The sequence below is a fragment of the Oryctolagus cuniculus genome, chromosome 20, assembly GCF_964237555.1.
Source record: "Oryctolagus cuniculus chromosome 20, mOryCun1.1, whole genome shotgun sequence".
NCBI classification, from domain to species: Eukaryota; Metazoa; Chordata; class Mammalia; order Lagomorpha; family Leporidae; genus Oryctolagus; species Oryctolagus cuniculus.
This window is the reverse complement of record NC_091451.1, coordinates 45,960,166-45,987,475: the sequence shown is the minus strand read 5'-3', so window position 1 is coordinate 45,987,475 and position 27,310 is coordinate 45,960,166. Positions and strand designations below refer to the sequence as shown.

General features: G+C 54.3%; 1 protein-coding gene across 10 annotated transcripts in view; it reads right to left on the bottom strand.

Annotated features, from left to right (window-relative positions):
• TRAF3 (TNF receptor associated factor 3) overlaps positions 1-27,310 on the bottom strand; it is a 133,390-nt gene that overhangs the window by 5,621 nt on the left and 100,459 nt on the right. For 9 of the 10 annotated variants that reach the window (XM_051834870.2, XM_051834867.2, XM_051834868.2 and 6 more), the window contains 5 exons: positions 20,479-20,559; positions 16,178-16,252; positions 14,469-14,561; positions 6,715-6,855; positions 1,194-1,368 (listed from right to left, as the gene is read on the bottom strand). In XM_051834870.2, coding sequence (XP_051690830.1) covers positions 1,194-1,368; positions 6,715-6,855; positions 14,469-14,561; positions 16,178-16,252; positions 20,479-20,559 — 565 coding nt within the window. The remainder of the gene's footprint in view (positions 1-1,193; positions 1,369-6,714; positions 6,856-14,468; positions 14,562-16,177; positions 16,253-20,478; positions 20,560-27,310) is intronic. The other variant, XM_051834871.2, reaches the window with a different exon arrangement.

Genomic DNA, 27,310 nt, shown 5'->3' with positions numbered 1-27,310 from the left:
GTGAGACGCGAGCGCAAACCCACGCGAGCATCTGCACTCCACAGCCACACTCCGGTGCCTACGGCTGGGAACCTGGGTGCCAGGGATGAAAGCGGGGCGCACGCCTGAGCCTGCCACGAAGAGGGCTTTTCAGGACACCCACCTGTCTTCCTTTCTGCCCAGCAGCCATGGTGGACGGGGGGAGGGTGGGGCTGACGATGAAGCACACGGGGTGGTCAACTCTGAGCCACCTGGAGTCTGCCTGGTGGGAGCCCCTGGGAGAGGGTGTGCTCACGACTCTCCCACCTGTAGGTCTCAGCTGCTCTCTCGCTCCCAGTGCAAGCCCTCTGCCTGCGTGGTGCAGCCCACACGCACAGCGTTCCCGCTCCTCTCCACCACCAACCCTCCTCACACACACTCAGCACCCACTCGGTCCTGAGGCCACCACTCACTTCCACTCCTGGCTGTCACAGGGGTGCTGAGCAGGCCTTGTCTGCTGCCTGCCCTGCCAGCTCCTGCCCCTGGACCACAGCAGCACGGCCTGGGGCAATGGACCATCAGGACCTGGCGTCCCCTGTGCCTGTCGGCCAGCCCTGTGGCCCCAGCCTCTCTTGGGAAGGGCTCTGAGGCCTCCCACTGGACCCTGAGTGGGGAAGCTTCCATCTTGACTGCAGGGATCTCCACAGGAACACGGCAAAGGCCTGACCTGCCACTGGACACGGCCCACGCCCGACCTGCCACTGAACACGGCAAAGGCCTGACCTGCCACTGGACACGGCAAAGGCCTGACCTGCCACTGGACACGGCAAAGGCCTGACCTGCCACTGGACACAGCAAAGGCCTGACCTGCCACTGAACACGGCCCACGCCCAACCTGCCACTGAACACGGCCCATGCCTGACCTGCCACTGGACACGGCCCACGCCTGACCTGCCACTGGACACGGCCCACGCCCGACCTGCCACTGGACACGGCCCACGCCCGACCTGCCACTGGACACGGCCCACGCCCGACCTGCCACTGGACACGGCCCATGCCTGACCTGCCACTGGACACGGCCCACGCCCAACCTGCCACTGGACACGGCCCATGCCCGACCTGCCACTGGACACGGCCCACGCCCAACCTGCCACTGGACACGGCCCACGCCCGACCTGCCACTGGACACGGCACTCGTCTGGGTGCACAGCCTGGTCCCCCAGGCTTGCACTCACCTGTGTTGCGAGCCGCCTGCCCGGCACTTTTGTCCACACTTTCCAGCTCGGTCACGCGGTTCTGGAGCGACTCCACGCTGCTCTTCATGCTGTCGGCCTCCTCCCAGTTCTGCCGGAAGGGGCGGATCTCCTTGTCCAGCTCCTTTAGCTTCTCTGCTTGGCTGTCTATTACTCGCTTCCACGTCGAGTGTTGAAAAGACAAGAAAGTCAGGACTCTGAAAACGTGCCACCACCTACCCAGGACTAGCCAGCCAGGGGCAGAGCAGCCGCCCAGCGTCCAGACCTGACGGAACAGGGGGTGGGCGCCAGCCCCGCTCCAGGGAGCATGGTGGGAAAGAACTAGAAAGACACTTCCTATGGAGAATGAGTGAACCAGGCCCACTGCATCCACTGCTCTGCCACACAGGGCCACCGGAAGAGAGGTGATGTGCACACACGCTGGGACAATCAGATGGAGGTTCCACGCAAACCTCTCTGCTGTGTCACACGGGGTCGGGAGGAGCTCCGGCCGGCTCCATCTCAGCCCAGCCACCTGTCCTATCCAAGGATCAGCTGATCCCCCCAGCTCCACTTTGACCCAGGACGTGACCCCGCCCTCGTACTCACCAGTGGTTCTCCCTGCCCCTCCCCGCCTCCTCCCAGGCCTGGTTGCCACAGCCGTTTCATCCGTCTGTACTTCAGGGCCCGCAGGTACTGGGAACCCTGCTTCCCAGAGGAGGGGACCGGGGCACAGGGAGGCATCACCTCATTAAGTGCAGGTGCCCAGGGCAGGCAGCTCCAAATCCCTGCTACCTGCCATGGAGCCTCAGGCTCAGGGTGCTGGAGTCACTGCCATGCGGCCCTGTTTTCTCTTTGAACATCAGCCGAGGGCCAGGGGAGGTGCAGCCACAGCACTGGAGGCGGCAGAGGGTGCCTGGGAACTCATCCGGGCCCTGGCAGAGAGCTCGCATCGGCCTGCCGCTGCCCCACGCACCTGGCTGCTCTACACAGCACTGACGCAGGCAACAGCCTGAGGGCCCTCTGCCTGCTCTACACAGAGCACAAGGGGACAGGGCGCAGGAACAAAGCTCACAGACATATGTGGCCACCAACAGCAAGGCCCGACTCCTGTTATCCTCAGTTAATTCAGAAACACAGGCCACGCTTAGCAGTGACGGCAGTGAGGACAGCAGTCCCCGACTGTGTGACAGGCCTGGAGCACCACACGCTCTCTACAGCCGGGCCTGTAGTGTTTCCGTTTCTGAAAAGGATCTGCACTGGGAGACAGAGCTCCCGAGTCAGCCGCTGAGTGCTTGGGGAGGTCTGAGCGCCAGAGCTGCCCCTGATGCCCCTGATGCCCCTGGCTGAGCTGCCCCCTCGAGGTCTACAGGTAACACGCAGGTTTAGCACCTCTGCTGCTCTTCCCAACCAGGAAGGAAGGAGCACGGCAGGTCTGGGTGACTTTCTGGGTGTAAAAACAATGTTGGGGCTGGTGCTGTGGTGTAGCGGGTAAAGCCACCGCCTGCAGTGCCGGCATCCCATGTGGGTGCCAGTTCAAGTCCCAGCTGCTCCAGTTCTAGCTCTTTGCTGTGGCCTGGCAAAGCAGTAGAGGATGGTCCAAGTCCTTGGGCCCTGCACCCACGTGGGAGACTGGGAAGAAGCTTCGGATTGGCGCAGCTCCAGCCACTGCAGCCACTTGGGGAGTGAACCAGCGGATGGAAGCCTTCGCTCTCGTTCTCTCTCTGCCTCTCCTTTCTCTGTGTAACTCTGACTTTCAAGTAAATAAATAAATCTTTTTTTTTAAAAAAAAGTGTTACCCTTTCTATTTTTTTTCAAGAAATCTAATGTTAGCTAATATTCAACAAAACAAAAACCTCTTTCTATACCAACATCCCTTTATTTTAAACAAATACACCTGGGAGAGGAATATTTAACGAATCTACAAAATTCTTCCTGGGAGCCAATACTGTTCACATTAGTGGACATCCAGACCCAGACACATTTTAGGAAACATCTGTGACCACCACTTCCATACGCTCTGCCGATACTGCACGCCACGCCGATGTGGATGCCGACAACAGGCAAAGAGAAGTGGACCCACAATGGCCTGAGATGCTGTCAGTAACAGAAGCGGGAGTGACCCACAGCCCGGGGCCCCGAGGCACGGAGCTGCAGCTGACAGCAGGTGGTGTCAAAGCCCAGCCTGGCATGCAGAGTCAGGGTGTGTGTGCAGGGACAAACACATTGCAACATGCACACGGACACAGAGACACATGAGAGGTGGCTCAACCCACTAACTTGAAAGGAGTTCCCATGTACAGCAAGGGGAAATTTTCTATTTTTAGAACAGATGATCCTGCTGGGTGAAGGGCAGCTTCAAGGCAGGAGGAGATTCTAGCCGCGCCTTATTCGTTAGGAAGGCGCCACTATCAGCCACAGTGCTTCTGGAAGCACAGATCTTCTGCAAGTGCCGAATTTATTAGGAAAAGTAACTCAGAACTGACAAGTAAGTCTCCAGCAACACTCCCCACCTGCAGCCTACCTCTCTCAGCCACGGTGCACCTGGGCTCAGAGCACGCGGACCTGTGGAGCCGCAGTAGCAGGTCGCACCACCAGCAAGAACCACGTCACCCAGTGCCATCGACAGCAGGAGCACTGGGTCAGGCTCAGACCTCAGCTGTTTTTCAAGTAAGAAAACCCAGGATCTTTAAGAAGTGAAATATGAAGACACAGTCCTTGGCGGGCCAGCACGAGCAAACACACCCTTCAGTCCTACACCCTTCACACTTCTCTGCCACCAGATGCCACACCGTGTCCACACTCCCACCCTCGTCAGACGAGGAGTGAATGACCTGCAGTGATGTGGGCAGCCATCACTGAGGTGGTCAACGCACAGCACTGGACAGTGCTGAGGGCAGAGGTGAGGGAGGAAGGCGTCCTGGAGGGTGTCTGAGGAGGAGCCAGGCTCACTCAGCGAAGGCAGGCAGGGGCAGAGGGCCCTGGAGCTCAGGCCACATCTGTGCAGGAGCGAGCAGCCTCTCAAGGACCGCGAAAGGGCCACGTGGCGGCGCAGAGGGAGGCAGAGCTGGGAAGGGGACGAGTGGACAGTGGGCCTTTCCTGGGCAATGCGCCCTGGCTGCAGGGGTGGGGCGGGCGAGCCCAGGTGAGCGCAGCTCCTCCCATCACCGTTTCTTGAAGCCAGGCCAGAGTTTCTCCCCCAGCTCCAGCCAAGGCTGCCAATCCCACAGTGACACCAAAGGTCCAACTAACTCCCACCGTTCACATCCGTCTGGCGAGGCCCTGAGCAGAAGGCTAGGAGTGATGGGAACCGTGTCTCGTGCCCGCACAAGCTCTGGTGCCCTTGGATCTGAGCTCCTTTGGAAAATGCGGTCTGCTTGCTCTGTGCTTTTCTTTCCACAGAGAAGAGAAGGAACAAGCCACTGCCCTCCCGCTCACCCCACACACAGGGGCCATGGACCCCCGTCAGAGCTCACGCTCCACTTTCCTGGGCTCCAGCGACCCACCTCCCCTTTCTTTCTGACTTGCATCTTACCGGTTTATTCAGCTGCAAAGTTTTAAAATATGAACATGCTCTACACACGTAGCAGAGTGATTACACACTAAACACTGTGCAGAGAGCCCTTCCGGCTGACTGCAAGAAGGGCACGTGAAACCTTGAGGTTTCCTATTTGGCCTCTAAACATCATCGTGTACATTCTAAATTATTTCTGTTATAAATGTTATTTCTGTTATAGATGTAATAAGTTAACTCAGTGATGGGGCCGGCGCTGTGGCATAGCAGGTAAAGCCGCTGCCTGCAGTGCCAGCATCCCATATGGGCACCGGTTCAAGTCCCGGCTGCTCCATTTCTGCTCCAGCTCTCTGCTATGGCCTGGGAAAGCAGTGGAAGATGGCCCAAGTCCTTGGGCCCTGCGCCCATGTGGGAGACCTGGAGGAGGCTCCTGGCTCCTGGCTCCAGATCAGTGCAGCTCCAGCCATTGCGGCCATCTGGGGAGTGAACCAGTGTATGGAAGACCTCTCTCTCTCTCTCTCTCTCTCTGCCTCTCCTTCTCTCTCTCTGTAACTCTTTCAAATAAGATAAATAAATCTTAAAAAAAAAAGTAAGTTAACTCACTGCTTATTCATTCTTTTTGTTATAGTCTTTTTGTTTTTAAAGATTTATTTATTGATTTGAAAATCAGAGTGAGAAAGTGAGAGTGAGAGAGAGAGAGAGGTCTTCCATCTGCTGGTTCACTCTCCAGATGGCTGTAATGGCTGGAGCTGGGGAACTGGGCCTGGCTGAAGCCGGGAGCCAGGAGTTTCCTCCCATTCTCCCACATGGGCGCAGGGTTTGGGCCATTTTCCACTGCTTTCCCACGCACAGTAGCAGCGAGTGAGTGGGGCAGCCAGGACTCAAACCAGTGCCCATATGGGATGGTAGCATTGCAGACAGTGGCTTAACTCGCTGCGCCACAGTGCTGGACCCTGCTGACAGCCTCACAGGCAGGTTTCTAGCATGACATCAATTTCCCTGGCTTCCCCTGGTCTCTGAGCCAAGGTTAAATTCAGGTGCTGTACTTCAAAGCTTCAGACCTGTCCCCCAGGCAGAGGAGGTGAGGATGAACCATGTGGATGGACAGGGCCCTGAGACAGGGCTTGCTTGGCCCCTTGGGACAGTCTGACCGCATACTGTTTGGGTCCTCAGCAAAATGCCACGAGTTTCCAGGTTTGCTGGTACACTGGAACACTGTACACTTTTGGCTTGATTTCAATACTAACAGCTTGACTCTTTTCTAAGACAATCTAATGTTTCCTATATTTCTTGTCTCTGCACAACTACAAAGTTTAATACAAATGAGATAAAATTAAAATTCCAACACAAGTCAAGGTATGACTAAGCCTCACTGTCAAAATGGGAGGAGAGGAAGTCTCAAAGATATTACAGCTCCGCACTGTTAGAAATCACGCAGGGAAACACACTGAAAATCACTCCAGTGCCTCCCACGGGCACTGCCACGCACAGGTGCCAGTCCCAGTGCAGACAGGCCTCCAAGACAGTCTACTCCACGGTGCCCAGCAGAGGCTGGCACTGGGCCCGCGGACAGAATCCCCTATTCAGCAGGGAAGGGTGCCCTTTCCGGCTGCTCCAGTGCTTCTGGAGTGACACGGAGTGACCGTGTGGGCAGGGGGCGGGTCCCCACATCAGAAAGCTGCAGAGCCACGCAGCTGCCTCTCACTCCCTAGACACTGCACACACTGCTCACCAACAACACGGAGTCCGAGATAACCACGCCTGCTCGTTTTTACAACACAGGCGTCAAGTCTTGCTTTGCCAACAGCAGATCACAACACAGCAGAGGGGTGAGAGGCCTGCTCTCCAGAGAAAAGGCTGAGACCATGGCTGCCTGGCAGCTCCCCGGGCTGCCTTCTCTGTCTCCACTTGAGCAGGAGAGGAGAGAGAGGAGTGCACCCCTGTCCCCAGCTCCGGGCAGGAGCCCTCCAGGAGACACCACACGTGGACCAGACAGCTTCAGCTGCTTACCTGTAAATGAAGTATTTTGGATTCATTATTTCGAAGCATCTCCTTTTGTCTCTCAATTTCAATTTCAAAGCTACATATCTGATTGTGCAGACTTTGTATACTCTTGTTTTTTTCTACACTTTCATTTTGCAGCAAGGAAACCTAAAAAAGAAATGCCTCAATCAATTTAACAAAAAGTGGTTTGAATATTAATTAACAACGCTAATGACTCATTAAATATTCACAAAACAATGAATTAACAATGATAATGACTAATTAAATATTCACAAAACCCAACGGAGTTCCAGAAGAAAAAAAATCCGTCCACACAGAAAGTGAAGTTCTGGTAACTGGAAAGAATCCTAGGGGCGGGCACTGTGGCACAGTGAGCCGAGCCTCTGCCTGCGGCGCTGGCATCCCATACGGGTGTCGCTTCTCTGCTTGGATCCGGCTCCCCGCTGATGGCCTGGGAAAGCAATGTAAGGCGGCCTAAGTGCTTGGGCCCCTGCACCTGCGTGGGAGACCCAGCAGCTCCTGGCTCCTGGCTTCAGACAGGTCCAGGTCTGGCCATTGCGGCCATCTGGGGAGTGAACCAGTGGATGGAAGACCTCTCTCTCTGTCTTCCCCTCTCTCTGTCTGTAACTCTGCCTCTCAGGTAAGTAAGGAAATCTTATTTTTTAGAAGACAGAGTCCTGTGCATTGCATTTCTCAGAACTTAAGCAAAGTACAGCAACTGACTGAAGTTTAGGACAGGGTACTTTTCTAGAGATTTTGCTGAAAACAAAACATTTGAGTAGCTCTCAAATTCTGACCAGGAAACATATAACAAGCACATTCTTATATTTCACCCCATTTATAGAAACATTATGTGTGTGTATAACTGAAAAATAGGTTTCACAGAACCACACTTGCCCTAATCAGTCCCAATGCGCCCTATTTTCTATTTTATTCTATTTCACTTAACGAAACAATGCTGGTCTTTGGAGCACATGATGCGAAGTGAAGTAAACCGAGCACAGAAGAGGAATACTGCACGTCTCACTTCTGCGTGAGAATGAGAAGAGCTAAGATGTTGGTGAAAGCTTAAGAAGGTACCAGAGGACAGAAGGAGTAAGTCTTGTGTTTTCAAAATTCATTTTATCTATTAAAAGGCAGAATGAGAATGAGAGAGAGAGAGAGAGCGAGAGCGAGAGGAATGCACAGGCAGAGGTATCTTCCATGCACTGGTTCACTCCCTAAATGGTCAAAATGGCCAGGGTGGGCCAAGCTGAAACCAGGCGCCTAGGATTCTTCCCGGGTCTCTCACACGGGGCAGGAGTCCATGGACTTGGCCACCTTCTAGTGCCTCCCCAAGCACATCAGCAGGGAGCTGGACTGAGAGTGGAGCCATGAGGACTTGAACCTGCTCCAACACGGATGCTGCAGCATCAGACAGCCCACTGCAGCACAACCCAGCCCAGCCCCAGCAGTAACTGCTGAAGATCTACCACAGCAGTGGTGACTACAGCTAATAATAACGTCAGACACGTATTTCAAAACGGCTAAGAAAGACTTTAGAAGTCTGAATCACATGGGCCTGGTGTCATGGCACAGCAGGTAAAGCTGCTGGCTGCAACACCAGCATTTCCCTATGGGCCTGGGCCTGGCTGCTGTGAACCAGCCTGGGGAGTGAATCAGCGGGTGGAAACTCTCTCTCTTTCTCTCTCTCTCTCTCTCTCTCTCTGTAACTCTGCCTTTCAAATAAATAAATAAAGCTACCAAAAAATTTTGTCTCAAAAAACTCATGAGGCCATGGGTATGTTAATCACATTGATTTAAAAATTCTGTGTGTATACATCTATTCAAAACGTCTCACTGTACCCAGAAATATATCCAACTATTATTTGGCAATCAGAAGTATTCCTAGTTATATCCTGCTACGTTATTGCCCAATACCTACCCGTGGGTTGCATCCTGCAGTGTGAAAATTAAAAATCAAGAAGGTAGTCTGGCACTGTGGCACGGCAGATTAGGCTGCCTCTTACCTATCAGGGCACTGGTTTGAGTCCCAGCTGCTCTGCCTCCAATACAGTTCCCTGCTAAGGCTTCTGGGAAAGGACAGCCCTTGCCATCCAAGTAAAAGACCAGGATGGAGGTCTCGGTTCTTGGCTTTGGCCTGGCCCAGATCTGACTGTTGCAAGCCAATTTGGGAGTGAACCAACAAACGGAAGATCTTTTTGTCTCTCCCTCTCTGTCACTTTGACTGTCAGATAAATAAATAAGCTAAACCTAAAAAAAAAAAAAAAAGACCGCATGGGTGGCTTGGGATCTCCTCAAGGCCGTAAGCACACCAGTCCTCTCCCCAGACGCTCAACACAGCTTTGGCCTGCGCAGCCGCTATTCCCAAGTCCACCTTTCACCTTTTCAAAATCACTTTCTTTTTCAACTCTTTTAATTTTCATTTATTTATTTTAAAGGGGGAGAGAGAGTGAGCGAGAGCAAGCTTCCATGTGCTGGTTCACCGCCCAAATGCCTGCAACAGCCAGGAGCCTGGAAATCCACATGGGGCCTGCCATGAACGGCAGGGGTCCAAGCCTGATGTCTCCCTAGTGTGTTAACGGGAAGCCTGATGAGGAGTGAAGTCAGGACACAAACCCAACCCACCGTGCCAAAGCCTGCCCCAATATTTCTTTCTGAAAAACAACTGGCTCCCAGGACTGATCCACAAAAGCCCCCGGAATGAGGAGTCCGGAAGCGATTCCCACAAGCTTCCTTCCTCCCAGCTCTCTGCAAGGGCGCCTGCGCCTACGAAACAAGCTGCGCTCCACCAACCCACACCTCCACCCACCAGGGGTGTAACAGCTACTGGCTCCGAGGCAGACCGATCCAGATGGCACCTCTGCAATGAGCGACGACCACCAGTGCCTGGGCACCACACCAGCCAAGGGCGGCAGACATGATGGCCCGAGGGCAGCTCAGAGTGTGATAAGAGCAAGTCCTGATGCTACCCTTCGAAGGACAAGCAGCCTACAGACAGGTATCCCTTAAAGGAAGGAGTACTCTGGGGCCAGTGTGGGGCACAACAGCTAAGTCACCGCCTGGGGTACCTGCACCCAACATCTGAGTGCCTGGTTTAAGGCCCAGCTACACTGCTTCTAAGCCAGCTTCCTGACACTGCTCAGCCTGTGAGGCAGCAGGCAACGATGGCCCAAGTACTTGGGCTCCTGCCACCCACTAGAAGACCCAAATGGGATTTCGGGCCCCTTGCTTAGGCCTGGTCCAGCCATGGCCGCTGCAGGCTTTTGAGGAGTAAACCAGCAGATGGAAGGTCTGTCTCTCTGACTTTCAAATAAGATGGAAAAAATATTTAAAGTAAGAAGCACCGCTGGAAATGAACACAGTTTGTTTTATTTAAAAACAAATATATATTTACTAAAGAATATAAAACTTGCAGCATCTTACAGACAAAATATGACTTCACTTTCCTAGGATTTTACTCAGCAAAAATTGGCTTTCTTTGCTAAAACAGAATGCTTCAAATGTCCATGAACTGCCAAGTGACCAACCCACATCAGTGCAGGACAGGGTCACTTCCACCTGTCAAAGATGGATGGAAGGCCGGCGCCGCGGCTCACTAGGCTAATCCTCCGCCTTGCGGCGCCGGCACACCGGGTTCTAGTCCCGGTCAGGGCGCCGGATTCTGTCCCGGTTGCCCCTCTTCCAGGCCAGCCCTCTGCTCTGGCCAGGGAGTGCAGTGGAGGATGGCCCAGGTGCTTGGGCCCTGTACCCCATGGGAGACCAGGAAAAGCACCTGGCTCCTGGCTCCTGCCATCGGATCAGCGAGGCGTGCCGGCCACGGCGGCCATTGGAGGGTGAACCAACGGCAAAGGAAGACCTTTCTCTCTGTCTCTCTCTCTCACTGTCCACTCTGCCTGTCAAAAAAAAAAAAAAAAAAAAAAAAAAGATGGATGGAATTCCAAGACTTTTTATTCCCACTGCAAAACAGACACCATAACCTTTTATTTATTTGTTTTAATCAAAGGACCTAATTCCCAGGTGCCCGTGGATCGCGGCTTTCATGTATCTGTTAGGCAGATGTACGCACGGGAAAGCCCACCAGGTAGGTGTGACTTGGAGAAGCATAGCACAGCGTCCACGCGGCAGGAAAGCAGTCCCTGCCCCTCCCCAGGACCCTGTGCATCAGGAGCGCCTCCACCCTGCCCAGCTGGCTAGAGGCACTCGAGGTACTCTACATGTCCCTCCGACTTAGGTTCCCCAAGAGATCTAAGGTAGGTGTGACCCAGTCTCAGTTTTACAAAAAAAAAAAAAAAAAAGTCATTCTTTTGTTGAACCATGACTGTGAAGATCAGTACGTCTTAAAATTAATTAACTAATTTGAGACAGAGAGAAAAGAGAGCTCCCATCCACTGGCTTACTTCTCAGCTGCCCCTACAGGCTGGGGCCGGGCCAAGGCTGGAGCCAGGAGCCTGCAGCCCAGAACACAGTTCAGCTTCCCCACAGGTCGCAGGGACCCGAATGCTCGAGCCATCACTGCTCACAGGAAGCTGGGCTCAGAGACGAGGATCAACCCAGGAACCTGGACACGGGATGCAGGTGTCTTAGCTGCTAGGCTCACGGCCTGCTCCTGAACCAACTCGACCATTCTATTTTCTATTACAGATGCATGAAATAAACAAGGCCCTGAGGAAGTGCACAATGAGAAACAAGCTCACACTCTGAGAAGACACAGGACACGAGTGACCTCTATGATGTGCCCAGCCTTCACTTCTGGATGAGGGGCACATGTGCATGTTCTCCTGAGCTTGGTGGCTGGAACGCAGGGGCAGGGGAGGTGGGCGGCCTTTCTAACGAACAGGGTCAGAGAGACGAATCCTGAGCAACAACCAGGGACAAACATTCCAGCTACTGCGTGGCAAAGCACAGCCCGTGTGCTGCACTGTCACCAGGGCACAGCACGTGGAGTTCCAACAGTGCAGCTGGTGCAGCAGTGGGGCAGGGGCTGCTCTAGGGAGTGTCGTGTCGGGTGCCAGTGATGCCAACCATGCTCTCTGAGGGGGAACCGATGAGGCGAGAAAGAAGGGCACAAGCACACCTGACCTGGAACACCTTCACAGAGCCCCTGTCCTGGATGCCGACTGAGCGCTACGTTCCCTCCTGCACTGTCCTCTGCGTAATCACCTAACTCAGACCTCTAGTGTTACGTAAGTAGCAGCACTGTAACAAAACTAACCCTTAAAATGAAAGAACCGGGGCCGGCGCCGTGGCGCACTAGACTAATCCTCCACCTTCGGCGCCGGCATCCCATGTGGGTGCCGGGTTCTAGTCCCGGTTGCCCCCCTTCCAGTCCAGCTCTCTGCTGTGGCCCGGGAGGGCAGTGGAGGAGGGCCCAGGTTCTTGGGTCCTGTACCTGCATGGGAGACCAGGAAAAGCACCTGGCTCCTGGCTTCGGATCGGCGCAGCGCCGGCCGTGGCGGCCATTTGGGGAGTGAACCAATGGAAGGAAGACCTTTCTAGACCTTTCTCCCTATCTCGTTCTCTCTCACTGTTTATAACTCTACCTATCAAAAAAAAAAAAAAAAAGAACCTTTCAAATGAGGAATGCAGCCCCATGAGACAAGCATCCCTTTGATCGATGCCTATAATTTTAAAAGAGCAGAAACAACACATTCTTCAAGAAGAGGGAAAAGAAGATTTATAGGTGAACCGTCACTGAGTTCAGAACAGCAGTAGGCGCTTCTGGGAAAACCACCCATGGTTCATCTACCATGAGCTCAACCTCACAGCTGACAGAATCTGCCTGCCCGCCTGTGCCGGCACACACAACACACCAGCCTGTCATTGCTTCTCAGCTTCTTCTCAAGTGTTTATATTAAAAACTATTTTTGGCCGGCACCGCGGCTCCACAGGCTAATCCTCCGCCTGTGGCGCTGGCACACCAGGTTCTAGTCCCAGTTGGGGCACCGGATTCTGTCCCGGTGGCTCCTCTTCCAGGCCAGCTCCCTGCTGTGGCCCAAGTGCTTGAGCCCTGCACCCGCATGGGAGACCAGGAGGAAGCGCCTGGCTCTTGGCTTTGGATTGGCACAGTAGTGGCCATTTGGGGGGTGAACCAATGGAAGGAAGACCTTTCTCTCAGTCTCTCTCTCTGTCTATAACTTTGCCTGTCAAAAAAAAAAAAAAAAAAACTATTTTATGTCAGATGTAATGAGAATATTTTTTATTTGACAGGTAGAGTTATAGACAGTCAGAGAGAGAGAGACTGAGAGAAAGGTCTTCATTTTCCTTTGGTTCACCCCCCAAGTGGCTGCCACGGCTGGCGCTGCGCCGATCTGAAGCCAGGAGCCAGAAGCCAGGTGCTTCCTCCTGGTCTCCCATGCAGGTGCAGGGGCCCAAGCACATGGGCCATCCTCCACTGCCCTCCCGGGCCACAGCAGAGAGCTGGACTGGAAGAGGAGCAACCGGGACTAGAACCCGGCACCCATATGGGATGCTGGTGCCGCAGGTGGAGGATTGACCAGGTGAGCCATGGCACCGGCCTGATAAATTTTTAATCTAAAATGTTAGTCTTTCAGGGCCAGTGCTATGGCGCAGCAGGTTGAAGACCTGGGCTGCATCTCATATGGGTGTCAATTTGAGTCCCGGCTGCTCCACTTCCAATCCAGCTCCCTGCTAATGTGCCTGGGGAAGCAGCAGAGGATGGCCCCAGTCCTTGGGAGACCTGGAAGAAGCTCCTGGCTTCTGGCTTCAGATCAGCGCAGCTCTGGCCGTTGTAGCCATCTGGGGAGTGACCCAGCGGATGGGAGAGCTCTCCCTTTCTGTCTCTACCTCTCTCTCTAACTCTTTCAAATAAATAAAATAAGTCTTTTAAAAAAAGTTAGTTTTAAACAGCCTGGACTCTACACTTGAAACAAGACATCCACCTTCAGAATCTCTGGAAAACCCAAACGCCGACTCCAGGGCTGCTCTGGTTCATCTCCGTGCACTCCTGCTGTATGCTTTCCAGACGAGTGCCAGATGCGGCATTAAGCTCTTATTTTATAAATAAGCCACAATGGGAGATCTTGTAACAGCTCCTTCTCTATCAATTCTTGTCAGTTTTCATATTCTCCTCATGAAAGTAAGACCCAGCTGTGCTGAACACCATACCACAAACTCAACTGGGACGAGGTCTTCCAACAGGAGGGCGCCTGCTATGGGGCCCACAGCCCTGTGGCGGCCCTCCGAGGACAGCCGGGAGGAGGCGAATCTGGGGAGGGGCTCCTGTCTGTGGCTGGTGCAGGAAGCTTCCAGGCTGTCACCCCCTGAGCTAGTGATGGTGGAAATGGGTTTGCCTATTTGTCTCTCACAAAAGACAAAGAAGTCTTTGAAGACGACCCTTGACCCTCACTCCCATCAGAGGAGCCAGGTGGTAACCACTGCGGGCCATGACGTCCACACGCCATGTCCACAGAAACAAATGGGGGGGGGGCAGCTTTCCAGTCATCACCTTCATCCACAAAAGGAGCTGGGGCTGGGTGTCGATCATCGTGATCTCGATCAATGCTGAGATAACCACAACGTGATTACATGTATGTATTTTTTTAAAAAGCAAAGCATGCTTACTTGGCAATTTAAAAACAAAGAATACACAAAAACAAAGCACCTTGATTCATAATCTTGAGATCAAGCAAAGATAACTTATCTATCTGCCAACTCTTCATTAACAACTAATAAAGGTTTTCCTCTTTAGCTAATGTGAAGAAATGAAAAGCCCAACAGCAGCTGGACCCATGGCCTACCTTCTTCTCCAGGGAGTTGCTCCACTCCTTGAGCAGGTTGACGTGCTGTACCGCCGAGCTGGCCTCGTGGGCCTTGATCTGCTGGTTCGTCCCCTGCGAGAGCAAATGTGCCAGACAGTGAGCCAATCATTCCATTTCAAAGGACACTCACACATGGTTTAAAAGCGGCACTAAACACAGAGAAGGGGCTTCCTGATGTCTCTCATGCGTAGTTAGCAGGCATCTCAGCCTCAGCAGAGTCCCGCCCAGTGGCCACTTGGGAGGGTCGTGAGGAGGAACAGAGCACCCAGAGTCTAGAAAACTCCTCGCAACGCTGCCCTCAAGTGCACACTGCCCACTTCTCAAGCTTCTCACCACCAGCGCCTTCTTATCAACGTTCCACACTTGCGATACCAACACACTAAGCCTCTCAGCTCCTGTTATTCTTTATGTTACCTTTTCCATTAAAAATGTAAGTTGACAATGTTTGGATACCTGTCGCTGCAGCTGGATACTGCTACCACAGCCCAGCGACCATGTTTAAGCCAAGTAGGGTGTCCAGAATTCAGTACAGCTCCAATCCACTGCACCTAAGAACTGCCACTCCTCACCATTCTAAGTGGACTCAGGAAGTCACACACAGAACATGAACAATCTACAGAGTACATAAGATGTAGACCACTTTAGTCAGGAATACGCACATGAAATAGTACTTCATGTATTTAAGGAGACAAGTAGAATGAAAATATAATCTGTTTCAATATTGGAAAATTAAAAAGCCAGAGAAACCATCTTAATGATCTCCAAAACATATACTCTGTACATAGAAAATTCATATATATATGTTGATATAAGTGTGGCTATATATAAACATATATATACACACACACAGAGAGCATGAGTGACGCTGCGTACGACATGGTGGGAGGCTCCGTCTCCACAGAGACCAAAGCACAGGGAGGCTACAGCCAGTCTCACTCTCGGTCTTTTCACTTCCTCAGAGAGCTGACGCGCCCACGTGCCTGCACTGACTTCATCCTAAGTCCTGGTGACACACTGAAGACACAGTGTTCCCTGGCAAGATGTGCTGCCTTTGGGCAGCTGGGAGGTTTGCATTTAAATGAAACTTCAGTCCCAACACACTGGCAATCTCAGACTTGTTTAGGAAAAAATCCACCACCACCACCACCAGATGCAGGTTTCTCATGCCACATACGCGGCAGCAGCCCACATCCTCTCCACACTCCTTCCCAGGAAGTGTGGTTCCTAGGGGCTGGGCTCCCTTTTGGATCCGTCCCTGGCTGGGGCAGAGTCAGCAAAGGCAGAAACACAAAACATATTTATGACACAAGCCACGTGTGATTCCTATGGCTGGAAACTGACACACTGTCTGGTTTGTTAATCACTTATGTTCAAGGAAGACCTAAGAGTTCCGTATCAACCCATGTAAACCCCCACCATATGTCAGCCTCTCTCTCCCACTGCTCGCTTGTTTCAAATGTAGCAGCTCTCCTAACAGACTGACTTCCTCCTCTGTACAGGATCCACCTGAAGTTTCAAAGAGTCACTGGACTAGCAGCTGCACACGCTTCCATCACCCGTGCAACAGGGTGTTTCGGTTTCACGACAAAGACTAAAAGAGCCCGGAACTTGCATATGAAAATGTTAATATAAACTTTCTCTCATGGCAGAATGTCAGTGACTAGGAAGGACAAATGTTGGATACTGACCTGAAAAACGCAGCCATAGCGCTTAAAACTACAGGTGCTGGGGGCATTGACACACTCTGACAAGTGTGCACTCAACTGCAACGGGAAAGAGACATGAGTTGTGGCACAAACGTTTGCATGAAAATGTTCAAACATATTAGGGCACAGAGAGCATCGGCTTGCACTATTCAGAATGGTGTTTATCAGCTCTATGTGTGTTTATATCACTCGCTTTCTAGAGTTATATGCAGTTACCATACAGTATAACCACGTGTATACACAAATACACACCGATATACAGAAATACATTCACTGTCACATTTCTTAAGCCTGTAGTTTCTTTAGAACAAATTGTTCAAAATGTGGCATGCTGTCTGAGGTGCCAGAATTCAGAAAATAAATAAAAAAACGTAAACTGAAATGCACATTTAAAGACTATAAACAAAAATTGCATGAAACACAAGAAAAAAAAATAGAAAGCATTTAGGATGCAACTGGCCACACACCTACTATACAGTGCACAGAGTGCTCTCTCCCAAGCAGGCTTATTCAACAGCCCAGCGCTCAGTAACACTTGGGGTAACTGGAGGGGGCTTCTGCTCCTGAAGTCTCTCCCCTCCACGGTGTGGCAGAGCCTTTCAAAGACCCCTCAGGCCATTCTGACAACATGAATCTTAACACTGTCACCTCTAGCTGATGGAAGGGACTTCAGGAGGACTGGTGGCAGATAACGCATCTTCCAAGGAAAAACCTCTCTGTTCAGCTGAAACATTGGCGGGCATCACACAAAAATCAGTTGTGACACCCAGCACGAGGCAGGGAACTGCAAGGCGCGGTCATGCATCAGGCTGGGATGCCTGAAGAGTATGGAAAGACAGCAGCTGCCTGCTCGCGAGGGAAGCCTCTCTGGAACATGCTCCTGTGCCCGGGACACACGCTCTCGGGGTGCAGACACTGTGTCGTCCTGGAGACACGCTCCTGTGTGCCCGGGACACACACTCTCGGGGTGCAGACACTGTGTCGTCCTGGAGACACGCTCCTGTGTGCCCGGGACACACACTCTCGGGGTGCAGACACTGTGTCGTCCTGGAGACATGCTCCTGTGTGCCCGGGACACACACTCTCAGGGGTGTAGACTCTGTGTCGCCCTGGAGACACGCTCCTGTGTGCCCGGGACACACGCTCTCGGGGTGCAGACACTGTGTCGTCCTGGAGACATGCTCCTGTGTGCCCGGGACACACACTCTCAGGGTGCAGACACTGTGTCGTCCTGGAGACATGCTCCTGTGTGCCAGGGACACACACTCTCGGGGTGCAGACACTGTGTCGTCCTGGAGACACGCTCCTGTGTGCCCGGGACACACACTCTCGGGGTGTAGACACTGTGTCGTCCTGGAGACATGCTCCTGTGTGCCCGGGACACACACTCTCGGGGTGCAGACACTGTGTCGCCCTGGAGACACGCTCCTGTGTGCCAGGGACACACACTCTCAGGGGTGCAGACACTGTGTCGCCCTGGAGACACGCTCCTGTGTGCCCGGGACACACACTCTCAGGGTGCAGACACTGTGTCGTCCTGGAGACACGCTCCTGTGTGCCCGGGACACACACTCTCGGGGTGCAGACACTGTGTCGCCCTGGAGACACGCTCCTGTGTGCCAGGGACACACACTCTCGGGGGTGTAGACACTGTGTCGTCCTGGAGACATGCTCCTGTGTGCCCGGGACACACGCTCTCGGGGTGCAGACACTGTGTCGCCCTGGAGACACGCTCCTGTGTGCCCGGGACACACGCTCTCGGGGTGCAGACACTGTGTCGCCCTGGAGACATGCTCCTGTGTGCCCGGGACACACACTCTCAGAGTGCACTGTGTCGCCCTGGAGACATGCTCCTGTGTGCCAGGGACACACACTCTCGGGGTGCAGACACTGTGTCGTCCTGGAGACACGCTCCTGTGTGCCCGGGACACACACTCTCAGGGTGCAGACACTGTGTCGCCCTGGAGACATGCTCCTGTGTGCCCGGGACACACGCTCTCGGGGTGCAGACACTGTGTCGCTCTGGAGACACGCTCCTGTGTGCCAGGGACACACACTCTCAGGGGTGTAGACTCTGTGTCGCCCTGGAGACACGCTCCTGTGTGCCAGGGACACACACTCTCGGGGTGCAGACACTGTGTCGCCCTGGAGACACGCTCCTGTGTGCCAGGGACACACACTCTCAGGGGTGTAGACTCTGTGTCGTCCTGGAGACATGCTCCTGTGTGCCCGGGACACACACTCTCGGGGTGCAGACACTGTGTCGCCCTGGAGACACGCTCCTGTGTGCCCGGGACACACACTCTCGGGGTGCAGACACTGTGTCGCCCTGGAGACATGATCCTGTGTGCCCGGGACACACACTCTCGGGGGTGTAGACTCTGTGTTGTCCTGGAGACATGCTCCTGTGTGCCCGGGAACACACTCTCGGGGTACAGACACTGTGTCGCCCTGGAGACACGCTCCTATGTGCCAGGGACACACACTCTTGGGGTGCAGACACTGTGTCGCCCTGGAGACATGCTCCTGTGTGCCCGGGAACACACTCTCGGGGTGCAGACACTGTGTCGTCCTGGAGACATGCTCCTGTGTGCCCGGGACACACACTCTCGGGGTGCAGACACTGTGTCGTCCTGGAGACACGCTCCTGTGTGCCCGGGACACACACTCTCAGGGTGCACTGTGTCGCCCTGGAGACATGCTCCTGTGTGCCAGGGACACACACTCTCGGGGTGCAGACACTGTGTCGCCCTGGAGACACGCTCCTGTGTGCCCGGGACACAGGCTCTCAGGGGTGTAGGCTCTGTGTCGTCCTGGAGACACACTCCTGTGTGCCAGGGACACACGCTCTCACTCTCAGGGGTGCAGACACTGTGTCGCCCTGGAGGGTGCAGGGCGTCCTTCAGGACAGTGACGGTCCTTTCCGCTAGCCAGGTATTTACAATGCAGGGAACAGAGGATCCCAGGACAGGTCTCTCGCTTTACTCAGACAGCTGAGGAGGGGGTTCAAGAGACGGGAGTAGCCGAGAGACCTACATGACAGCCAGCATGGCCAACCTCTGTGCAAGGTCTGCACCAGGGTGGAGTCAAGGTGGTGGGACAGGCCCTGGACGTGGGGTATGTGCCCAGAAGGCACATGATGCAACAGCATGGAGAATGCACACAGCAGTCCATTTAAAATTCCAAGACATTTTCTTTCAAGCGCTGTTAACGCAGCTGTGAATGTAACCACCTAACGCTCCGAACGTTCACACTGGGGACACGCTGTTTTCAGTGTGCCGCTACGCACTCGGCGTCACACCTGTCCCTCCACTGGTTCATCACCAGCACTCTGAGACCAGACTGCAGGAGCTTTGAAACAGAGACAAGAATAAGCTATACCACAGCCTAGTGGCACCTGAGAAGCAATAGAGAGGCAGCTTTGAATTCAGAGCTCTGAGTAGAATTCAGGAACATGCACAAAACCCTGGAAATTCCCTCAGTGCTACGACCTTTACACACTAGTGGGGGTACTGTCTGGCCGTGGAAATAACTAGCCAGGACCCTCCCCCATCCCAGAGATCTGTCACCAGGCAAGCCTGGGGCAACTCTAGGTCAGAGTGGCTCCTGAGGTCGTCCCTGGCCCTTGGCCCAACTGGGCCTTCTCACTCAGCAGGGTCGCCGGAGGCCGTCCCTCACCCCAGCGTGCAGTGTCACAGTCTCAGGCTGCTGGGAAAGGCTGAGGTGAGCAGGCTCCTCGGGGCAGACACCCAGGAGCCCACAGGGCCGCAGGCAGCTCCTGCAACGGCAGCCAGAGGGGTCCAGGACTGAGGAGACTCCCGGACGTCTCCCATCTGGATGTACCCTGATCAAGTGCAAGCACTACAAAATCTACCTTTCTCAAAGGAAGGGTGTGAGAGACAGCCTCGGCTGGGGGCTGGTGAGGACAGACACAGGTGCCCAAGCCAGAGCCTGTGGTCACCAGGATCCCGGTGTCTCTAGGTGAACGCACTGACTTCACGGGGCAGTGACTCCCGCCTCACAGATGTGAAAGCAGCTTTTTCAAGTGTCACCTTTGCTCGCACTACATCCTCGTTTTCTCAACTCTGAACGCTTCTGCCCTGAATTTACCGCTCTGCAGTTCTCAATCGCTTGCTTCTGACTTGCAAACACGTCCCTGCGGTTTCTGTTCTCTACCGCACGTTACCACCACGGACTGTGAAGATGCGGACTTGAGCTCCGGACAGCAGAGCAGGGCCCAGTCCCGAAGACGTCCCAACTCCCGACGGCCCAGCAGCCCTTACCTCGCTCCTCAGCAGGGTCAGCACGCTGCACTTGTGAGGGCACGACACCACCACGCAGGGACACTCGGTGTCCTCGTGTTTCTGCGGAGAAGAGCAGAGGCCATCAGCGCTGAAACACACCTGTCCTCCTCAGTTCCCACCGCAGCCCCAACGCTCAAAACGAAGCACTCAGCTCACTGCCAGCGACCCCTAAGTCAGCACACTCACGCGTCGCTTGGATCATCGTTATTTCCCGAAGTCTGAGCGTCTCCGGTCTCAGGTAACTCAGGAGGCGGGGGTGACTTGGGGGAGCAGAATCTGACAGAGGTGGCACCCCGGCCACTGCCTCTCAGCGCACACAGCTTAGCCTCCTGCCCGTGTCCAGCAGGCTCTCGCTGGCCTCTTAGTTTGGAATTTGGAAATAGTGCTTCTCAAAGACTTGAAAACAGCACTAGCTACTGAGTGATCCAGAAATCCTACCTAGATTATCTTTAGCACGTGGAAAATACGGTCAGTCTTGGCTTAGCCCTTTTCTGAATGGCACAGAAGTTAACTTCCCAGACATGGATGACAGTGACTGTTAAACCCAATGCTAGGGCACTAGCTGGGCACCTGTCACAGGCAAGTGCTGGACACCTGTCCACAAGCAAAGTACAGCTCGCCATAAAGACATTGAACCCCAAGACCCCTGGAGAACAGCTCAGCACATGACAATGGGGCCTGGCACAGCCAGAAAGGGAAGCATCCTCTGACAACCAGGGCACACTGCCGCAGGTCCTGCGCTCATCACTGCACAGCACACTCGGTGGTTTGTGATGGCACCCTGGCAGGTGTTCCTGGCATGGGCTCCCCGCAGCGGCTCTGCTCCTGCGGCTCCTGCTCGCGGATGCCCGTGTTGTCTCAGATGTCCGCTGCTTTGACTACACATGACCACGTCTCTGGGTGTGCACTGCGTTTCTCTTGCATAATCAGGAGAAGTGCTGCTAATTAACTGGGTACGTGAACGTTCAACACCATAAAATACTGCCAGATTATTTCCCAAAGTGGCTGTACCCAGATACGCTTCCTTCATGATACATTTTTCAAAAGTGAAATCTTTACAATCCTGATTTTTCATTAATTAACAGATGTGCTTAAATAGACCAATATTCAAAAATTTCTAGACTAAATGTAAAAAATGAATTTTGCCCTTGATACTTGAGATCGTGCTGACCTACAGACTTCAACTGCAGAGGAAGGCTGGCGTTTGGACGCAGCTGACACACCGTCTGTACTGCAGCCACAGTCGGGACGGAGGTCCCTGCCAGAACTGCTGTGGTGCAGATTTCAGTCCTCCTCACCATCTGGCACGTGGGACACACCACGGCAATGCAGGAAGATCGGGACAACCTGGGCTCTAGGTCTGCCTACCAGACAGGGACGGGGGGCAGGCGTCGCGTGGTCAGGTGCAGCCCCCACTCAGGAGGCCCCCAGCCCACATCTGAGTGCCTGCTCAAGCCCAGCTCCCTGCTGTGGCCTGGAAAAGCAATAGAAGGTGGCCCAAGTGCTTGGGTCCCTGCCACGCAGCAGGAGGCCCAGACGGAGCTCCCGGCTCCTGGTTTCTGCCTGGCGGTCAGAGTCATCTGGGGAGGGAAGCAGTGGACGGAAGATCTCTTTCCCTGTCTCTATCACTCTGCTGCTTTTCTTAAAAAAGATTCAGTTACGTATTTGAAAGGGAGAGTTACGGGGGCGGGGGGAGGCAGGGAGGGAGGGAGGGAGGTCTTTCATCCACTGCTTCACTTCCCAAATGGCTGCAACAGCAGATTTGGGCTGACCTGAAGCCAGGAGCCAGGAGCTTCTTCCAGGACTCCCACGCGGGTACATGGGCCCAAGCACTTGGGCCATCTTCTATTGCTTTTCCAGGCCACAGCAGAGAGCTGGATAAGAAGTGGAGCAGCCGGGAATCAAACCAGTGCCCATATGGAATGCTGGCACTACAGGCGGTAGCTTTACCCTCTATGCCACAGCACCAGCTGCCAAAATAAATAAATCTTTAAAAAAATGAATAAAAATAGGGATGGGCATTTGACACCAATAATTAAGATGCCATTTGGGACTCCTGTATCTCACATTAGGATGCTTGGGGTTCAAGGCCTAGATCTGTTTCTAATTCCAGCTTCCTGCTAATGAACACCCAGGAGGCAGCAGGTAACAGTTCAAGTATTTGGGCCCCTATCACTCAGAGAGGAGACCTGAACTGAGTTCTGGGCACCTGGCTTCAGACTGGTACAGCACTAGCTGTTGTGAGTATTTGAGGGGTGAACTAGCAGACAGGAGATCTCTATTTTAAATAAAATTTAAAAATTTAAAAAATGAATATATTTTCAAAATAATGGTAAAATAAAATATACTTACAGCCTGAGAGGATGAAAATTTGAGCTTAAAACTCAAAAGAATAAAAGACTTGGTAATAAAATCATGCCCCCAACTTGAAAGGAGGCCCTGGGAGTCACAGAACCTCTTGTCATTCCAGGAAGTCAGGGAGTGCACACCTGCCGCCCCAGTGTCAGGGAGGAGTGGGTGTGCACCTCCACCCCAGTGTCAGGGAGGAGTGGGTGTGCCCCTGCCGTCCCAGTGTCAGGGAGGAGTGGGTGTGCACCTCCACCCCAGTGTCAGGGAGGAGTGGGTGTGCCCCTGCCGCCCAGTGTCAGGGAGGAGTGGGTGTGCCCCTGCCGCCCAGTGTCAGGGAGGAGTGGGTGTGCCCCTGCCGTCCCAGTGTCAGGGAGGAGTGGGTGTGCCCCTGCCGTCCCAGTGTCAGGGAGGAGTGGGTGTGCCCCTGCCGCCCAGTGTCAGGGAGGAGTGGGTGTGCCCCTGCCTCCCCAGTGTCAGGGAGGAGTGGGTGTGCCCCTGCCGCCCAGTGTCAGGGAGGAGTGGGTGTGCCCCTGCCGTCCCAGTGTCAGGGAGGAGTGGGTGTGCCCCTGCCGTCCCAGTGTCAGGGAGGAGTGGGTGTGCCTGCCGTCCCAGTGTCGGGGAGGAGTGGGTGTGCCTGCCGTCCCAGTGTCAGGGAGGAGTGGGTGTGCACCTGCTGCCCCAGTGTCAGGGAGGAGTGGGTGTGCCCCTGCCGTCCCAGTGTCAAGGGAGGAGTGGGTGTGCACCTGCTGTGCCAGTGTCAGGGAGGAGTGGGTGTGCCCCTGCTGCCCCAGTGTCAGGGAGGAGTGGGTGTGCCCCTGCTGCCCCAGTGTCAGGGAGGAGTGGGTGTGCCCCTGCCGCCCCAGTGTCAGGGAGGAGTGGGTGTGCACCTGCTGCCCAGTGTCAGGGAGGAGTGGGTGTGCACCTCCACCCCAGTGTCAGGGAGGAGTGGGTGTGCCCCTGCCGCCCAGTGTCAGGGAGGAGTGGCTGTGCCCCTGTCGCCCAGTGTCAGGGAGGAGTGGCTGTGCCCCTGTCGCCCAGTGTCAGGGAGGAGTGGGTGTGCCTGCCGTCCCAGTGTCAGGGAGGAGTGGGTGTGCACCTGCCGTCCCAGTGTCAGGGAGGAGTGGGTGTGCCCCTGCCGTCCCAGTGTCAGGGAGGAGTGGGTGTGCCCCTGCCGCCCCAGTGTCAGGGAGGAGTGGGTGTGCACCTCCACCCCAGTGTCAGGGAGGAGTGGGTGTGCCCCTGCTGTCCCAGTGTCAGGGAGGAGTGGGTGTGCCCCTGCTGTCCCAGTGTCAGGGAGGAGTGGGTGTGCCTGCCGTCCCAGTGTCAGGGAGGAGTGGGTGTGCCCCTGCTGCCCCAGTGTCAGGGAGGAGTGGGTGTGCCTGCCGTCCCAGTGTCAGGGAGGAGTGGGTGTGCCTGCCGTCCCAGTGTCAGGGAGGAGTGGGTGTGCACCTGCTGTGCCAGTGTCAGGGAGGAGTGGGTGTGCACCTGCAGTCCCAGTGTCAGGGAGGAGTGGGTGTGCACGTGCCGTCCCAGTGTCAGGGAGGAGTGGGTGTGCCTGCCGTCCCAGTGTCAGGGAGGAGTGGGTGTGCCTGCCGTCCCAGTGTCAGGGAGGAGTGGGTGTGCCTGCCGTCCCAGTGTCAGGGAGGAGTGGGTGTGCACCTGCTGCCCAGTGTCAGGGAGGAGTGGGTGTGCCCCTGCCGTCCCAGTGTCAGGGAGGAGTGGGTGTGCACCTGCTGCCCCAGTGTCAGGGAGGAGTGGGTGTGCACCTGCTGCCCAGTGTCAGGGAGGAGTGGGTGTGCCCCTGCCGTCCCAGTGTCAGGGAGGAGTGGGTGTGCACCTGCCGTCCCAGTGTCAGGGAGGAGTGGGTGTGCCTGCCGTCCCAGTGTCAGGGAGGAGTGGGTGTGCACCTGCTGTGCCAGCACTTCAGGGTGGGGGTACAGCATCAAGTTAGGGTGAGGAAGAGTTATACCAGCAGTGACCCTGGACACATGTGCTTATTATAACCATCACAGACTCTAAGATGCAGCAACATAAACCTTAGGGTGTACTCTAGTTTCAACATTTTCTATGAGTAGTATAGTAAAAGTTGTAAGAAGTATTTATTTACAGGGGCTGGCGCTGTGGTACAACGGGTTAATGCACTGGCCTGAAGCGCCGGCATCCCATATGGGCGCCGGTTCTAGTCCCGGCCGCTCCACTTCCAATCTAGCTCTCTGCTATGGCCTGGAATAGCAGAGGAAGATGGCCTAAGTCCTTGGGCCCCTGTACCCGTGTGGGAGACGCGGAAGAGGCTCCTGGCTTCGGATCAGCGCAGTTCCAGCCATTGCGGCCAATTGGGGAGTGAACCAGCGGATGGAAGACTCTCTCTCTCTCTCTCTGTGCCTCTCCTCTCTCTGTGTAACTTTTAAAAAAAGAAGTATTTATTTACAGGCCTCAGGTCTTAAACTTGCTATTGATCAAGCCGTGCTGGAGTACCTGTTGTCTTTTTTCCCCACCTGTTTTTAGACTCACAACCCAGACCAAACTGAAAACCACTCCTCACTAAAGCTGCACCCGCTCAGGCTGCAGTAACCACTTCACCCTAACTACAGCCACACGACTCCCCACTGCTTGGCTACCTCCTTCACCAGGGGTGGACTGCAGGCGAGACTGCGACTCTGCTGGGTGTGCCGGGTCAGGTCTCGGGAACCCACATGCAGTGCTGCTGCACCAACCCCTGACTCGACAGCCTCAGCTGGGGCCAGTCTGTTACTTAATGTGGTATTTAATCGACATCCTTTTCAAATGAAAATTAATTGCTAGATTCTACTCTGTAAATAATTGATTTTTGCGAGAAACAAAGTCTAACTCTGACAGAAATACACTAATATATGTAAAGCCTGGAGAACTGTTCATCAGATATGTGTCTCAGCCCCCAGAATTTAATTACTGCAGGAATTATCCAATTATGACAAGTGCTGGACACAGTTCCTCAGAGTTCTTGGCAACTAGGAGCACCTGCAGTGTCCCCTGGAAGAGTTGCAGGATGGCAGGAAAAGACACAGGCGGAACAAACCTCAGTTCATGCACAACACGGTCAGTGCTCAGAGCAGCCCACGGCCCCTGGCGGGGCTTCCAAGTCTCCACCCTCCTGATGGCCCACCAGTCACCAAGTGTGACCCCATGTGCTCAGTGCTTAGAAGCACCGGCCCTCCCCGCCCTCCCGCCCTCCAGTTCCCCTGCCTGCTGTCCTCCAACCAACCCCCTCCGGGGCAGGACCCAGCTGTTCCCACCACAAGACCCAGGGTCATCCTCGCCTCATGTCCCCTGTGAGCCATCGGCCAACCCTGTGCTCCACCCTGGACTGCCTCCCCAACCACTCCCACTTGCCTGTCACCTCTGCCACCAGAACTCAAGGTCCAGTGCCTTCCTGTGTCCTCCGGCTGCCCCCCTTGCCCTCACATCTCAACTCTGTTCCTAAAACCCAATGACCCCAAGAGCACTGTCTCGGAGCACACAGTCCTTGCTGTCGCCCCAGCAGCCAGCCCCAGTCACTTCCACTTCCCTTGTCACCAGGGGATTTTTCTTCATGCACTCATCTCTACCCAACAGCACATATTTTTGAATTCTCTCTTCCTGCTAGAAGGTGAGCTTCCCCCCAGGCCACAGCTCCCAGGAGAGCAGCCAGCACACAGCAGGCACTCTGAGACGCTTGTTCGAGTGTGCTGTTCCTGAAGCCTGTCTCCCACCTTCAACAGCCGTCCTCTCTTAGACGCACACAGAAGAGGCAGGACTCTAACACATCCCTACAGGTAGAGCGCCAAGCCAACAACTGAGGCAGGAACAGTCTAGATTCTCAGCTCTCTGAAGACGGCAGCTGTGCTTCAATACTGCGGGATGACTTACGCAGCTGCACAAAGACCAAGCCAGCCATCAAAATGCCGAGCCAGGAGAACGCTGTCAGCTGGGATGTCTGTACCCCATACTGGGTGTCTAGGTTTGAGTCTTGGTGCCACCCTCAATTATAGCCTACTAATGCACACACTGGGAGGCAGCAGGTGGTATCTCATGTCATTGGGTCCTTGGCACCCATGTGGGAAATTCAGATTGAGTTCCTGGCTCCCAGCTCCAGTCTAGCACAGCTCTGGCTGTTGCAGGCATCTGGGGAGTGAACCAGCAGAGGGGCTCTCTAGTAAGTAAAATTAATAAATTTCTTAAAAAATGTAGAGCCATGAGCACTCCCTGGGACAAGTTAAGAATTCTACATTTTTTAAAAAATTACTATTTATTTTCTTGAGACTCGAAAGTATACTCAGTAAAGGCAAAAGAAAATGTTAACTATATAAATCAAAATAAGCTCAAACAATAAAGCTTCACTGTAAAATGAAGTCAGATGAAAACCACTGTTGACTCCCATCTCTTCTCCCTAGTCCTGCCGGAATGGTCAGTCGGGGACGGGCGCTGCGGTGTAGCAGGCGTAGCA